Source organism: Asparagus officinalis, chromosome 1 (genome assembly GCF_001876935.1).
Source record: "Asparagus officinalis chromosome 1, Aspof.V1, whole genome shotgun sequence".
NCBI classification, from domain to species: Eukaryota; Viridiplantae; Streptophyta; class Magnoliopsida; order Asparagales; family Asparagaceae; genus Asparagus; species Asparagus officinalis.
The window spans coordinates 25,747,772-25,762,276 of NC_033794.1; the positions used below are offsets into that span (position 1 = coordinate 25,747,772).

General features: G+C 41.3%; 1 protein-coding gene across 1 annotated transcript in view; it reads left to right on the forward strand.

Moving 5' to 3' along the window:
- The window catches only part of LOC109832312 (protein ENHANCED DISEASE RESISTANCE 2-like), a 23,960-nt gene continuing 22,227 nt past the window's right edge, over positions 12,773-14,505 (forward strand). The window contains exons 1-2 of the mRNA XM_020399733.1: positions 12,773-13,256; positions 13,535-13,609. Of these exons, the coding sequence (XP_020255322.1) occupies positions 13,083-13,256; positions 13,535-13,609 (249 nt within the window). The 5' untranslated portion in view covers positions 12,773-13,082. The remainder of the gene's footprint in view (positions 13,257-13,534; positions 13,610-14,505) is intronic.

Genomic DNA, 14,505 nt, shown 5'->3' on the forward strand with positions numbered 1-14,505 from the left:
CACTGTCTCAGCCGCCGAGACAGCAAATGCTGTCTCGCGAGCTCATTTTCCTCTAACTGTTCCCAGGGGCTATAAATACCCCCCGAAGGCCATTTTTGAGAGGGGCTGATCATTTTGAGCACTTCAGAGCAGAGAAAGAGCAGAGTTCTTGAGTTTCTGGCAACTCCTTGATATTCAGGCTTTGACTTGATTTCAAGAAGAACGACTATCTTACCTTGATAAGATATCGTTTCAAGTTCTCACTTCGATAAACGAAGTCAGAATCATAAACCCCTCACGATTCGATCAGAATCTGTGATTTGGTGGTCCACGGGCTAACGCACCCCCGGCACAGGCAAAGATCTCACGCAAGCAGTGATCCAAACAACGATCCTGCGTTTGTTTCCCAAGAGTTGTAATTTTCATTTTGTTGTGTAAAAGAAGTCTTATAAAAAGGCTATCTCTTTTTTGAATTTATTGTAATCGACTGAAGATATAATGAATTCCATGACAAAACCAACTTTTGGCGCAAACAAATCCCCTCTCGATTCCTTCCTTGAATGAGAGGTCCACAAATTGAACGATCAAACCTTTAAACAGTTAGGATCGTCTCAAAACTCCCACTTGGTCAAACCTTACTACAGTTAGGACCAAAGCCAAAATCCTCTCTCGATTCCCTCCATGAACGAGAGGTCCACAAATTAAGCGATCAAACCTTTAAACAGTTAGGATCGTACCAAACTCCCACTTGGTCAAACCTTACTACAGTTAGGACCAAAGCCAAAATCCTCTCTCGATTCCCTCCATGAACGAGAGGTTCACAAATTGAGCGATCAAACCTTTAAACAGTTAGGATCATACCAAACTCCCACTTGGTCAAACCTTACTACAGTTAGGACCACAACCAAAATCCCATTTCGATTCATTTTAAGAACGAGAGGTCCACTTTTAGTTGAATAATCAAACCTTATGATAGTTAGGATTATTCAAACCAGTCCAGATTCTCTAAGTGAAGATCCCACTTTGAGTTTCTTTTGCACTAGGAGATAGAATATAAAATTCTTCCTCTCCGATTTCGGGTTCATCTCTACCAACAAACGACAGGCAGTTTCTGGAGAATATTATTCTGAATATTCTTAAGGATAACCTGACGAACTCTCGAGGGACATACAAGTATCAATTTGGTGATAAAAGTCAAAGAGATACCAACTTCGATTCAAGATCTCGATAACGGTCACAATACCGGAAGAGTATTAGCTATTCTACAAAGAACTGAATAGGCTAAAGGATTAAGAGATCAAGAGCCGAAGCCATTTTATGGATTCTTCTACATGATCTACTCAACCAAGTATTGAGGAGATCGTAAGTAAAATCTATCTTATCCAAAGTATCCCAGACTCATCTATAAAAGAATGAGTCTGAAATACTTTGGAGGGGGTATCTGTAGGCGTCAAAAAATGCTGAAAGATATCCAAATGCAGCTCAAGAGGAGATCAGCCAAAAAATCAAAAGAACACAAGTATGGACTGTCTCGCATGCGAGATAGTGTTTACTGTCTCGCACGTGAGACAGTCTTTACTGTCTCGCCATGCGAGACAGTGTTTGCTGTCTCGCCATGCGAGACAGTGTTTACTATCACGCCATGTGAGAAAGTGATTTCTGTCTCACCACGCGAGACAGTATTTACTGTCTCGCATGCGAGACAGTGTTTATTGTCTCGCACGCGAGACAACTCTCAAAGGCTCAGAAACTGTTTTATAAACCGCCGACACGTGGCCATTAACTGCCAAAGAACATGGGAAACGTCGTGGGCGAGAATCACGTTGACAACTGCCAAAGAAAATGAAAGAGCTTGAAAACAAAGTCAACGCTTTGATGACGACTCAAGAAGTAAAGAAGACGGGTATTCCATGTCCCTATCCAAGAGAATGGGATTCAATACCATACCCGGCAAAATTCAATCTAATTAACTTCACACTGTTTGACGGGAAAAGCTTGCCTACTCAGCACTTGATTTATTTCAAGTCTCATTTGGGCATGATCTCTGGAAACGAGGCTTTAATGGTCCGGTCATTCGTTGGCACCCTTCGTGGGCCCACCTTCGATTGGTATCGACGTCTTAAGCCAGGGAGCATCAATTGCTGGGATGACATGGAAAGTTTGTTTCTCAGCAATTTCTTCGATGATGACACCGAAGTGTCAATCGGAACCCTTTTAGATGAGAAGCAAAAAGACGGAGAGTCAGTCGACAATTTTGTCAAACGTTTCTGTAACAAAGCAATGAATTGCAGAGATCCTATTACAGAGGAGTTTATCCTGTAAACATGCCACAATAATCTCTCCATCGATGTCCTGAAAGCCCTGGGGGTCATACCATCCAAAACTTGGAAAGATTTGAAAATGCGCGGTGAACAAGCTGAATACTTTCTTAAAAGAAAGAAAGCTGAGAGAAACCGACCGACGACATCTACAATCGCTGGGAACGTGACTCTCGATCCGAAGTTTCAAAAAGAGTATTCTTTCGAAAATGATGAAGCTCCAGCCATATTGAAATACCTCCTCACCAATGACAAAATCGAGCTACCACCTATTAAAGATCAGGAGGGAGCTAAGAGAATTACGGATCCAAACTACTGTGCGTACCACAGAAGGGTTTTTCATCCCACCGAGATTTGCTTTGGACTCAAAAACAAAATCCAAGCCTTAATTGACTCCGGCGTCATAATGGCGAAACAAGCCAAGTAAAGACGACTCTAACTCCATTGGGTGCACGAGTGTAAACTGTTTTCCCTCACTCCAAAGAGTATACGAGTATAAACTGCTCCTCGATATTCTAATAGGTATATGAGTCTAAACTGTTTCCCACTCTTGACGGGAAGTTCCTGGAGAATTTTTACATGTAATATTCTTAAGGATAACCTGGTCATGTAACTCAGTATGATGTTACACCTAGTTTCGCGAAGGAAGATGGGGGTGGATGGTTCATGTAACGGGAAGTTCTCGGAAGAATGCTATATGTAATTTTCTTAGGGATAACCCGATTATTACAAACAAAGTGATAAACACTACATCCCCACGGCGATCTCCGAATACTCTTTTGCTGAGATGAGATTCGATCACTTCTTTAGATCAATCTTCCCTCACAAAACCCCTATTTGGTCAAACCTTTAAACAGTTAGGACCAAAGCTAAAATCTCCTCTCGATTCCTTCTATGAACGAGAGATCCACAAATTGAACGATCAAACCTTTAAACAGTTAGGACCAAAGTCGAAATCCCCTCTCGATTCCTTCCATGAACGAGAGGTCCACTCAAATTGAACGGTGAAACCTTTAAACAGTTAGGATCGTATCAAACTTCCATATGGTCAAACCTTTAAACAGTTAGGACCAAAACCAAAATCCCCTCTCGATTCCTTCTATGAACGAGAGGTCCACAAATTGAACGATCAAACCTTTAAACAGTTAGGATCGTCTCAAAACTCCCACTTGGTCAAACCTTACTACAGTTAGGACCAAAGCGAAAATCCTCTCTCGATTCCCTCCATGAATGAGAGGTCCACAAATTGAGCGATCAGACCTTTAAACAGTTAGGATCGTACCAAACTCCCACTTGGTCAAACCTTACTACAGTTAGGACCAAAGCCAAAATCCTCTCTCGATTCTCTCCATGAACGAGAGGTCCACAAATTGATCGATCAAACATTTAAACAGTTAGGATCGTACCAAACTCCCACTTGGTCAAACATTACTACAGTTAGGACCACAACCAAAATCCCCTTTCGATTCATTTTAAGAATGAGAGGTCCACTTTCAGTTGAATAATCAAACCTTATGACAGTTAGGATTATTCAAACCAGTCTAGATTCTCTAAGTGAAGATCCCACTTTGAGTTTCTTTTGCACTAGGAGATAGAATATAAAATTCTTCCTCTCCGATTTCGGGTTCATCTCTACCAACAAACAAGAGACCAGGAGATAGAATATAAAATTCTTCATCTCTGATTTTTGGGTTTATCTCACCAACAAACAAGAGACCAGGAGATAGAATATAAAATTCTTCCTCTCCGATTTCGGGTTCATCTCTACCAACAAACAAGAGACCAGGAGATAGAATATAAAATTCTTCCTCTCCGATTTCGGGTTCATCTCTACCAACAAACAAGAGACCAGGAGATAGAATATAAAATTCTTCCTCTCCGATTCCGGGTTCATCTCTACCAACAAACAAGAGACCAGGAGATAGAATATAAAATTCTTCCTCTCCGATTTCGGGTTCATCTCTACCAACAAACAAGAGACCAGGAGATAGAATATAAAATTCTTCCTCTCCAATTCTGGGTTTATCTCTACCAACAAACAAGAGACCAGGAGATAGAATATAAAATTCTTCCTCTCCAACATCGGGTTCATCTCTACCAACAAACAAGAGACCAGGAGATAGAATATAAAATTCTTCCTCTCCAATTCTGGGTTTATCTCTACCAACAAACAAGAGACCAGGAGATAGAATATAAAATTCTTCCTCTCCAATTCTGGGTTTATCTCTACCAACAAACAAGAGACCAGGAGATAGAATATAAAATTCTTCCTCTCCAATTCCGGGTTTATCTCTACCAACAAACAAGAGACCAGGAGATAGAATATAAAATTCTTCCTCTCCAATTCTGGGTTTATCTCTACCACTTGAGCTTCGGGGCAATTCCTTGAGATTCGAGCTTTGACTTGATCTTAAGAAGAGTGATCGTCTTACTTTGATAAGATCTTCACTTCAAATTCCTACTTCGATAAACGAAGGAAGAATCACTAAACCCCTCACGATTCAATCAGAATCTGTGATTCGGTGGTCCACGGGCTAACGCACCTCCGGCACAGGCAAAGATCCCACACAAGCAGCGATCCAAACAACGATCCTGCGTTTGTTTCTAAAAAGTTGTAATTTTCATTTTGTTGTGTAAAAGAAGTCTTGTAAAAAGACTATCTCTTTTGAATTCGTTGTAATCGATCGAAGATATAATGAATTCCACGACGAGACCAACTTTTGACGAAAACAAGGAAAAGTCAATTCAAAAATTGCCCAACGGATGTCCCGACTCCAGTTAAGAGCCATCAGACATAGGGACTACAAGAGAATGCATGAAGGAAAGTCATCAGAGGACGAGCTCTCGGACACCTGTTCTGCGATCGCTTCGGATGATATAGCATCTAGCACAGGCAAACCAGAGAAGTACTCACAATCACCTCTGATCAGTTCGCTCAAATACTTTAAGAAGCTCTAGCCAAACAACGTGAAGAAATTAGAGCTGAGATGAAGACAGAGATGGAGTTGGCTATCCAACAAATGAGAGAATTGCTAGCAGTCAGCGAGCTGAATCCAGCCGCCACACTCGGAATATTGTAGATAACAGTGATCCAGAAGTGGATGAAGTTATTATGGCTGATACACCTCCTAATAGCAATAACGCTGGGGGTGGTTTAACGCATCCTCCCAATAACGATATTGGGGGTGGTTCAATGGCACCTCTTACAGAGGGTGGTCTAACTCATTCTCTTCAACGTCCTTCGAATGAAGACATAGACGATGACGGGAAAATGAAAGAGCTTGAAAACAAAGTCAACGCTTTGATGACAGCTCAAGAAGTAAAGAAGACGGGTATTCCATGTCCCTATCCAAGAGAATGGGATTCAATACCGTACCCGGCAAAATTCAATCTGATTAACTTCACACCGTTTGACGGGAAAAGCTCGCCTACTCAGCACTTGATTTATTTCAAGTCTTATTTGGGCATGATCTCTGGAAACGAGGCTTTAATGGTCCGATCATTCGTTGGCACCCTTCGTGGGCCCGCCTTTGATTGGTATCGACGTCTTAAGTCAGGGAGCATCAATTGTTGGGATGACATGGAAAGTTTGTTCCTCAGCAATTTCTTCGATCGATTATACCAACTTTTGATAAAAACAAGTTGGTCTCATTGTGGAATTCATTATATCTTCGATCGATTACAACAAATTCGAAAGAAATAGCCTTTTTATAAGACTTCTTTTACACAACAAAATAAAAATTATAACTTTTTAGAAACAAACGCAGGATCGTTGTTTGGATCGCTGCTTGCGTGGGATCTTTGCCTGTGCCGGGAGTGCTTTGACTCGTGGACCACCAAATCACAGATTCTGATTGAATTGTTAGGGGTTTAGTGATTCTTCCTTCGTTTATCGAAGTAGGAATTTAAAGTGAAGATCTTATCAAAGTAAGACAATCACTCTTCTTAAGATCAAGTCAAAGCTCGAATCTCAAGGAATGGCCAGAAGCTCAAGTACTCTGCTCTGTCTGCTCCAAAATGCTCAGCCTTCAGCCCCCTTCAAAAATGATCTCAGGGGGGTATTTATAGCCCCTGGATGAATAGTGCTTCCGAGACAGTGTTTGTTGTCTCGACGGCCGAGATAGTATTTGCTGTCTCGGCTTCCGAGACAGTAAACACTGTCTCGGAAAACTTAAACTTGGGCCTGACAGTTTGTAACTGCTTCCACGTTTTAAAACATCCGTTTTTTTGGTCAGTTGTTCAGTGATTCTCCGCCCACTGACGATTTCCCCATGTCTTTGGCATTAATGCACGTCGTCGCGGGTTTATAAAAAGTTTCTAAGCTATTGAGAGCTGTCAGTGCGGTGCGAGACAGGTAAACACTATCTCGCATGCGAGACACGGTAAATATGTCTCGCGTTGGTGAGACAGAAATACTTTCTCACATGGCGGATAGTAAACACTTTCTCGCATGGAGGAGACAGCAAACACTGTCTCGCATGGCCGAGACAGCAAATCTGTTCGCATCGCGAAGATCAGTAAGACTGTCTCACGTGCGAGAAGTAAACCATGTCTCGGCATGCGAGCAGTCCATACTTGTGTATACTTTTGATTTTTGGCTGATTCCTCTTGACGCTGAATATTTGGATATTTCAGCATTTTTGAACGCTACAGATTACCGCCCTCCAAAGTAATCAGAGCTCATTCTTTTATACGAGGAGTCTGGATACTTTGGATAAGAGTAGATTTTACTTCAGATCTCCTCAATACTTGGTTGAGTAGATTGTAGAGAATCATAAAATGGATTCGACTCTTGATCTACTCTAATCCTTTAGCCTATCAGTTCTTTGTGAAATTAGTATACTCTTCGATGGAGAGGAAAAATCTTTAGTATTCTATCTCTGGTCTCTTTTTTTTGTTGGATAGAGATAAACCCAAAATCAGAGATGCAAGATTTTATATTCTATCTCCTGTCTCTTTTTTTGTTGGTAGAGATGAACCCGATGATGGAGAGGAAGAATTTTATATTCTATCTCCTGGTCTCTTGTTTGTTGGTAGAGATGAACCCGAAATCGGAGAGGAAGAATTTTATATTCTATCTCCTAGTGCAAAAGAAACTCAAAGTGGGATCTTCACTTAGAGAATCTGGACTGGTTTGAATAATCCTAACTATCATAAGGTTTGATTATTCAACTAAAAGTGGACCTCTCGTTCTTAAAATGAATCGAAAGGGGATTTTGGTTGTGGTCCTAACTGTAGTAAGGTTTGACCAAGTGGGAGTTTGGTATGATCCTAACTGTTTAAAGGTTTGATTGCTCAATTTGTGAACCTCTCGTTCATGGAGGGAATCGAGAGAGGATTTTGGCTTTGGTCCTAACTGTAGTAAGGTTTGACCAAGTGGGAGTTTGGTACGATCCTAACTGTTTAAAGGTTTGATCGTTCAATTTGTGGACCTCTCGTTCATGGAAGGAATCGAGAGTGAATTTTGGTTTTGGTCCTCACTGTTTAAAGGTTTGACCATATGGGAGTTTGATACGATCCTAACTGTTTAAAGGTTTGATCGTTCAATTTGAGTGGACCTCTCGTTCATGGAAGGAATCGAGAGGGGATTTTGGATTTGGTCCCAACTGTTTAAAGGTTTGACCAAAATGGGAATTTAAGACGATCCTAACTGTTTAAAGGTTTGATCGTTCAATTTGAGTGGACCTCTCGTTCATGGAAGGAATCGAGAGGGGATTTTGGCTTTGGTCCTAACTATTTAAAGGTTTGACCAAAATATGAGATGGAAGGAATCGAGAGGGGATTTCGACTTTGGTCCTAACTGTTTAAAGGTTTGACCAAATGGGAGTTTGATACGATCCTAACTGTTTAAAGGTTTGACCGTTCAATTTGTGAACTCTCGTTCATTGAAGGAATCGAGAGGAGATTTTGGCTTTGGTCGTAACTGTTTAAAGGTTTGACCAGATGGGAATTTAAGACGATCCTAACTGTTTAAAGGTTTGACCGTTCAATTTGTGGACCTCTCGTTCATGGAAGGAATCGAGAGGGGATTTCGACTTTGGTCCTAACTGTTTAAAGGTTTGACCAAATGAGAGTTTGATACGATCCTAACTGTTTAAAGGTTTGACCGTTCAATTTGTGAACTCTCGTTCATTGGAAGGAATCGAGAGGGGATTTCGACTTTGGTCCTAACTGTTTAAAGGTTTGACCAAATGAGAGTTTGATACGATCCTAACTGTTTAAAGGTTTGATCGTTCAATTTGAGTGGACCTCTCGTTCGAGATTTTGGTTATGGTCCTAACTGTAGTAAGGTTTGACCAAGTGAGAGTTTTGAGACGATCCTAACTGTTTAAAGGTTTGATCGTTCAATTTGTGGACCTCTCGTTCATGGAAGGAATCGAGAGGGGATTTTGGCTTTGGTCCTAACTGTTTAAAGGTTTGACCAAAATGGGAATTTGAGAGTGAAGATTGATCTAAAGAAGTGATCGAATCTCATCTCAGCAAAAGAGTATTCGGAGATCGCCGTGGGGATGTAGTGTTTATCACTTTGTTTGTAATGATCGGGTTATCCCTAAGAAAATTACATATAGCATTCTTCCGATAACTTCCCGTTACATGAACCATCCACCCCCATCTTCCTTCGCGAAACTGGGTGTAACATTATACTGAGTTACATGACCGGGTTATCCTTAAGAATATTACATGTAAAAATTCTCCAGGAACTTCCCGTCAAGAGTGGGAAACAATTTAGACTCATATACCTATTGGAGTATCGAGGAGCAGTTTATACTCGTATACTCTTTGGAGTGAGGGAAAATAGTTTATACTCGTGCACCCAATGGAGTTAAGTCGTCTTTACTTGGCTTGTGCTGGAGCTTCATCATTTTCGAAAGAATACTCCTTTTGAAACTTCGGATCGAGAGTCGCGTTCCCAGCGATTGTAGATGTCGTCGGTCAGTTTCTCTCAGCTTTCTTTCTTTTAAGAAAGTGTTCAGCTTGTTCACCGCGCATTTTTAAATCTTTCCAAGGATGGTACGACCCCCAGGGCTTCCAGGACATCGATGGAGAGATTATTGTGGCATGTTTGCAGGATAAACTCCTCTGTAATAGGATCTCTGCAATTCATTGCTTTGTTACGGAAGTGTTTGACAAAATTGTCGACTGACTCTCCGTCTTTTTGCTTCTCATCTAAAAGGGTTCTGATTGACACTTCGGTGTCATCATCGAAGAAATTCCTGAGGAACAAACTTTCCATGTCATCTCAGCAATTGATGCTCCCTGGCTTAAGACGTCGATACCAATCGAAGGCGGGCCCACGAAGGGTGCCAACGAATGACCAGACCATTAAAGCCTCGTTTCCAGAGATCATGCCCAAATGAGACTTGAAATAAATCAAGTGCTGAGTAGGCAAGCTTTTCCCGTCAAACGGTGTGAAGTTAATCAGATTGAATTTTGCCGGGTACGGTATTGAATCCCATTCTCTTGGATAGGGACATGGAATACCCGTCTTCTTTACTTCTTGAGCCGTCATTAAAGCGTTGACTTTGTTTTCAAGCTCTTTCATTTTCCCGTCATCATCTATGTCTTCATTTGAAGGACGTTGAAGAGAATGAGTTAGACCACCCCCTGTAAGAGGTGCCATTGAACCACCCCCAATATCGTTATTGGGAGGATGCATTAAACCACCCCCAGCATTATTGCTATTGAGAGGTGTATCAGCCATAATAACTTCATCCACTTCTGGATCACTGTTATCTACAATATTCTGAGTGTGGCGGCTAGATTCAGCTCGCTGACTGGACTCAGGAGGTTGAGGCCGTTGAGCTAGCAATTCTCTCATTAGTTGGATAGCCAACTCCATCTCTGTCTTCATCTCAGCTCTAATTTCTTCACGTTGTTTGGCTAGAGCTTCTTGAAGTATTTGAGCGAACTGATCAGAGGTGATTGTGAGTACTTCTCTGGTTTGCCCTGTGCTAGATACTGTATCATCTGAAGCGATCGCAGAACAGGTGTCCGAGAGCTCGTCCTCTGATGACTTTCCTTCATGCATTCTCTTGTAGTCCCTATGTGTGATGGCTCTTAACTGGAGTCGGGACATCCGTTGGGCAATTCTTGAATTGACTTTTCCTCTCGGGGAAAAGTCGGGATTTGATTCACTTGAATGCCGCTTAGATTTTCCTTTATCAGCCACGTTGATGGTGACTTCAGGGAATTCGTCATCTTGGACAGCTGATCTTCTCTTGCGGAAATATCTCGGCTTAGGCTTCGACATTTCGGTGAAAAAACTGTGGAATACCGAGACTCTTCGTGTGATGGCTTCTCATTTTGCGTAGTTATATTCCGACAATGCTGCTTAAATGAGTCGCGCACAGGAACAATGAGAGTTTATTTCTCGAATAATTCTCTTTCGAAATTTATTCAAACCCACAGCTTGATAGTACGATTCATCGGTATGATTGCCGGAAAATCCTATCGTCTGTTGTATGACTTCCCAGGCATAACGATGTCTTTTGGCGAACACGTCTTCTTCTGGGGGTGTAAAACCTTGTTGGCATTCTCAGGACAAATTATTGTTGCCTTTGAGCGATCCAAGGTTATTTTAGGAGTCACACGTTTAGAACCACCCCCTTGCGGGTGCGGAGTCTTAACGGGCTCCGAATGCTGATTTTGCATAACTCCAGACTTTGGAATCCAAACTTTGCAGAGTTTTGGTGGTTCTTTGGCCACCAATTTCTTGTTTCTTTCTCGTCTTTGTTGTAAGAGAGAACGGGCATGAGCAGCATTTGCACGACGCTTTTGTATACGTTCTTTGAGGGTCGAGCGAGCCCTTTTAACAAAAGTCCATTCACCCGTCGTTAGTTTAGCAGAGATATGAGTGATTGGTTGTTGAGACGACTGAACCACTCGATGCCTCCTCGGCTCTAGGTCCGCGTGATAACGAACCCCGTCGGTTTGTTCCAAGGCCTTAGCTATTTGGCGAGCGCGGCGCTGACGTTGTCTCTGACGAGCCCTCTTCGTCAGTGCCGGTGGGCTTTGATTCGATGACTCTTTAACTAGATAAGAGTCATCATGAGCAGAGATGTTGCGAGTAGAATTTGTAGTGTTCGACGGAGTCGAAAACTTGAAAACCTTCTTAGAAGATGGAATCTTCCTGCATTTGTGAGGCGAGGAAGACTTTGAGGATGAGGATGACAGATATTCCTCAAACTTTGCTTGGTCGAATTCATATTCAACCATGGACTCACCCAGTATCTTGATCGGTTGCGACACGACGGTCTCGGCAGCTAGACCGTTGGCTCCCATTGTGGTCGCCAGTTTGTTTTCGTCAAAAGTTGGTTTTGTCATGGAATTCATCATATCCTCAGTCGATTACAACAAATTCGAAAGAAATAGTCTTTTTATAAGACTTCTTTTACACAACAAAATGAAAATTACAACTCTTGAGAAAATAACACAAAAATCGTCTATCGATTCTTGTTTTGTGGGACTTTGCCTGTGCCGGGAGTGCTTTGACTCGTGGACCGCCAAATCACAGATCGTGAAGGGAGCTTAGTGATTCTTCCTTCGTTTATCGAAGTGAGAATTTGAAACGAAGATCTTATCAAAGTAAGATAGTCGTTCTTCTTAAGATCAAGTCAAGGCTCGAATCTCAAGGAATCACACCAATAACTCAAGTCTGCTCTCTCTCTCTCTGCTCTGGATTGCTCTCTCAAGTGCTCGATCCTTGTCAGAAGTGATCCTAGGGGGGTATTTATAGCTTCTGGGGTACATAACTGAAAAAACATAACAAAACGAAGAAGTTAGCTGGCGAGACAGTGTTTACTGTCAGGGCCGAGACAGTGTTTGTTGTCTCGGCCTGCGAGACAGTAAATACTGTCTCGGAAAAGGCAACTGCTCGGAAGTTTTTGCTGTAACTGCCTTCCCACGTTTCAAACTCCGTTATTTTGGCAGTTATTCACGTGATTTTCGCCCAAGATGTTTTCCACGTTCCTTGGCAGTTAATGGACACGTGGGTGGAAGTTATTTAACCACTTTCAATCATAGATGTTTTCCACGTTCCTTGGCAGTTAATGGACACGTGGGTGGAAGTTATTTAACCACTTTCAATCATAGTAAACACTGTCTCGCTGCGAGACAGTAAACACTGTCTCGCTGGCGAGACAGTTCATATCTGTCTTGATTTTTGTTCTAAGACAGTATGGGGTCATTTCTGTGATTTTTGGGTGATCTTCTCTATGTTTGGATATCTATTAGCATTTTTTGACGCCTACAGCCCTTAGTTTGGACTTGGCTCACAAAAAGTGTTTCTTAAATGTTTATCAAATGGGGAGGAAAAACAAATGAAAGAAATAAAAAAGGAAAAAGGAGTTTCCACGGGCCCATTCGGGGGCAAAATTGTAATCCTAGGTGGCTACCCTCGATTTTAGCCTCTCCTCCTTTATAACCGGCCCTGCAATCGGGACTCAACTCCTCTCTTCCCGCCAAATACACTTCTAATTTCCAAAAAAAGAAAAAAGAAAAAAAAGGGGGAAAAAACTCTCATCTTCTCTCTCGTCTCAATTCCCCACTCTCTCATACTCATCTTTCTCCCTGTTCGTCGGCGATCTTATCGATTTCGCGTATTCATAGACGAATCCGTTCGTTTTCGATCTCAATTCTGTCTAAATTTCAAATCAGGGCATCAATTCTGTCTAAATTTCAAATTAGGGCATCAATTGATTGTTATTGTTGGATTGGGGATATAGACAAATTAGGGCAGAATTAGGGCATCAATCGATTGTTACTGTTGGATTGAGGGATAAAGAAATGAAGAGCAGTAGCACGATAGGGAAGAAGAAGGAGGCACCAAAGGTGATCCATGAAGGATGGATGGTTCGTTATGGAAGAAGAAAGATTGGGAGGTCCTTCTTCCATATGCGGTACTTCGTCCTCGAATTGACGCTTCTTGCTTATTACAAGAAGAAACCTAAGGATAATATGGTAAAAGGCCCCTCCTTTCTTCGATTTTCTTGCTTATATGCAAATTAACCCCAAAAACTAGATATTTGCTCTAGCTGAAAATTTCCCCTTTCAACCGTCCAAAAACTAGCGACACTGGGGAGGTAAATTAGCAAATATCTATAAAAGCCCAAAAAAATTGTTATTGAGAATTTGGTTTTGATGGGTTGTTCAAAATCCCACATTTTGGGGAAGGCCTTAAGCTTGGATGCAAGATGGAATTTTGGTTTTGATTAATTTTGCTTGTCTATGATTTGTAGGTGCCGCTCAGGACTCTTCAAATAGATGGAAGTTGCAGGGTGGAAGATAGAGGACTCAAACCACATCAAGGGCATGTATGCTGCTTATCATTTTCTTTTCTCATTCGGTTTATGTTCGTCTAGCTTTGTTTTCTTATATTTTTGTAAATTTTTTGAGGAGAAAGGTAGATAATTAACCCTACTAGTGAATCTCCTACTGCATCGGAAATTGTATCCTTTAGCTTCTTTTTCACTGTGCTTCAACTATACGACCAAGCATTGACATTTAGTTATATACATATATTTGACGACTAATGGATGCATTGGATTTCAGTTTATTTTATTTTACACTTTGGTGTTTAGTCATCATCACCATCATCATCGTCCTGTACAATGAAGTGTGGGGGCAACATTGCTTCAATGAAGCTGTTCGTGTGGATTTATATATGCATATTGAATAAGTAAATCATTCACGGACCAATGATAAAGATTACATATTATCACCTTTCTTTTACTTGTTAAGTCTATTCACATAACAAAGCTGGTCTATCTTTTAAATCCTGTTCACACCCAATAGTCCATTATTAAGGTTTTAGTTTTGTTATGAACACATAAAAAGTCAACATCGCATATCACCTATTACAAGCAGCAGCATAAGATTCAATTTCAAAATCTGAATCATGATCTGATAGAATATTCAAGTCAGTTGGGTAGGTGTGACTGCCTGATGCAGTATGATGATTCACTCTAGAGTGAGTATGATGCCCCCAACTATGGGAGTGAATGAGGAGGCACCAAATAAGCAAGCAACATAATCAATGTGATTTGCTACAGGATTGGGGTGCAGAGTTGATACCCAAGATTGGTGATGAGAATTTCTGTATTCCACTTTATAAAATTGGTGGAACATTTTTTTGTTTTCTATTATGTGGTGGAACATAAATTGAATCAAGCGAGGGGAAAACTTTGCATTGATAGCAAGAACACTGCAA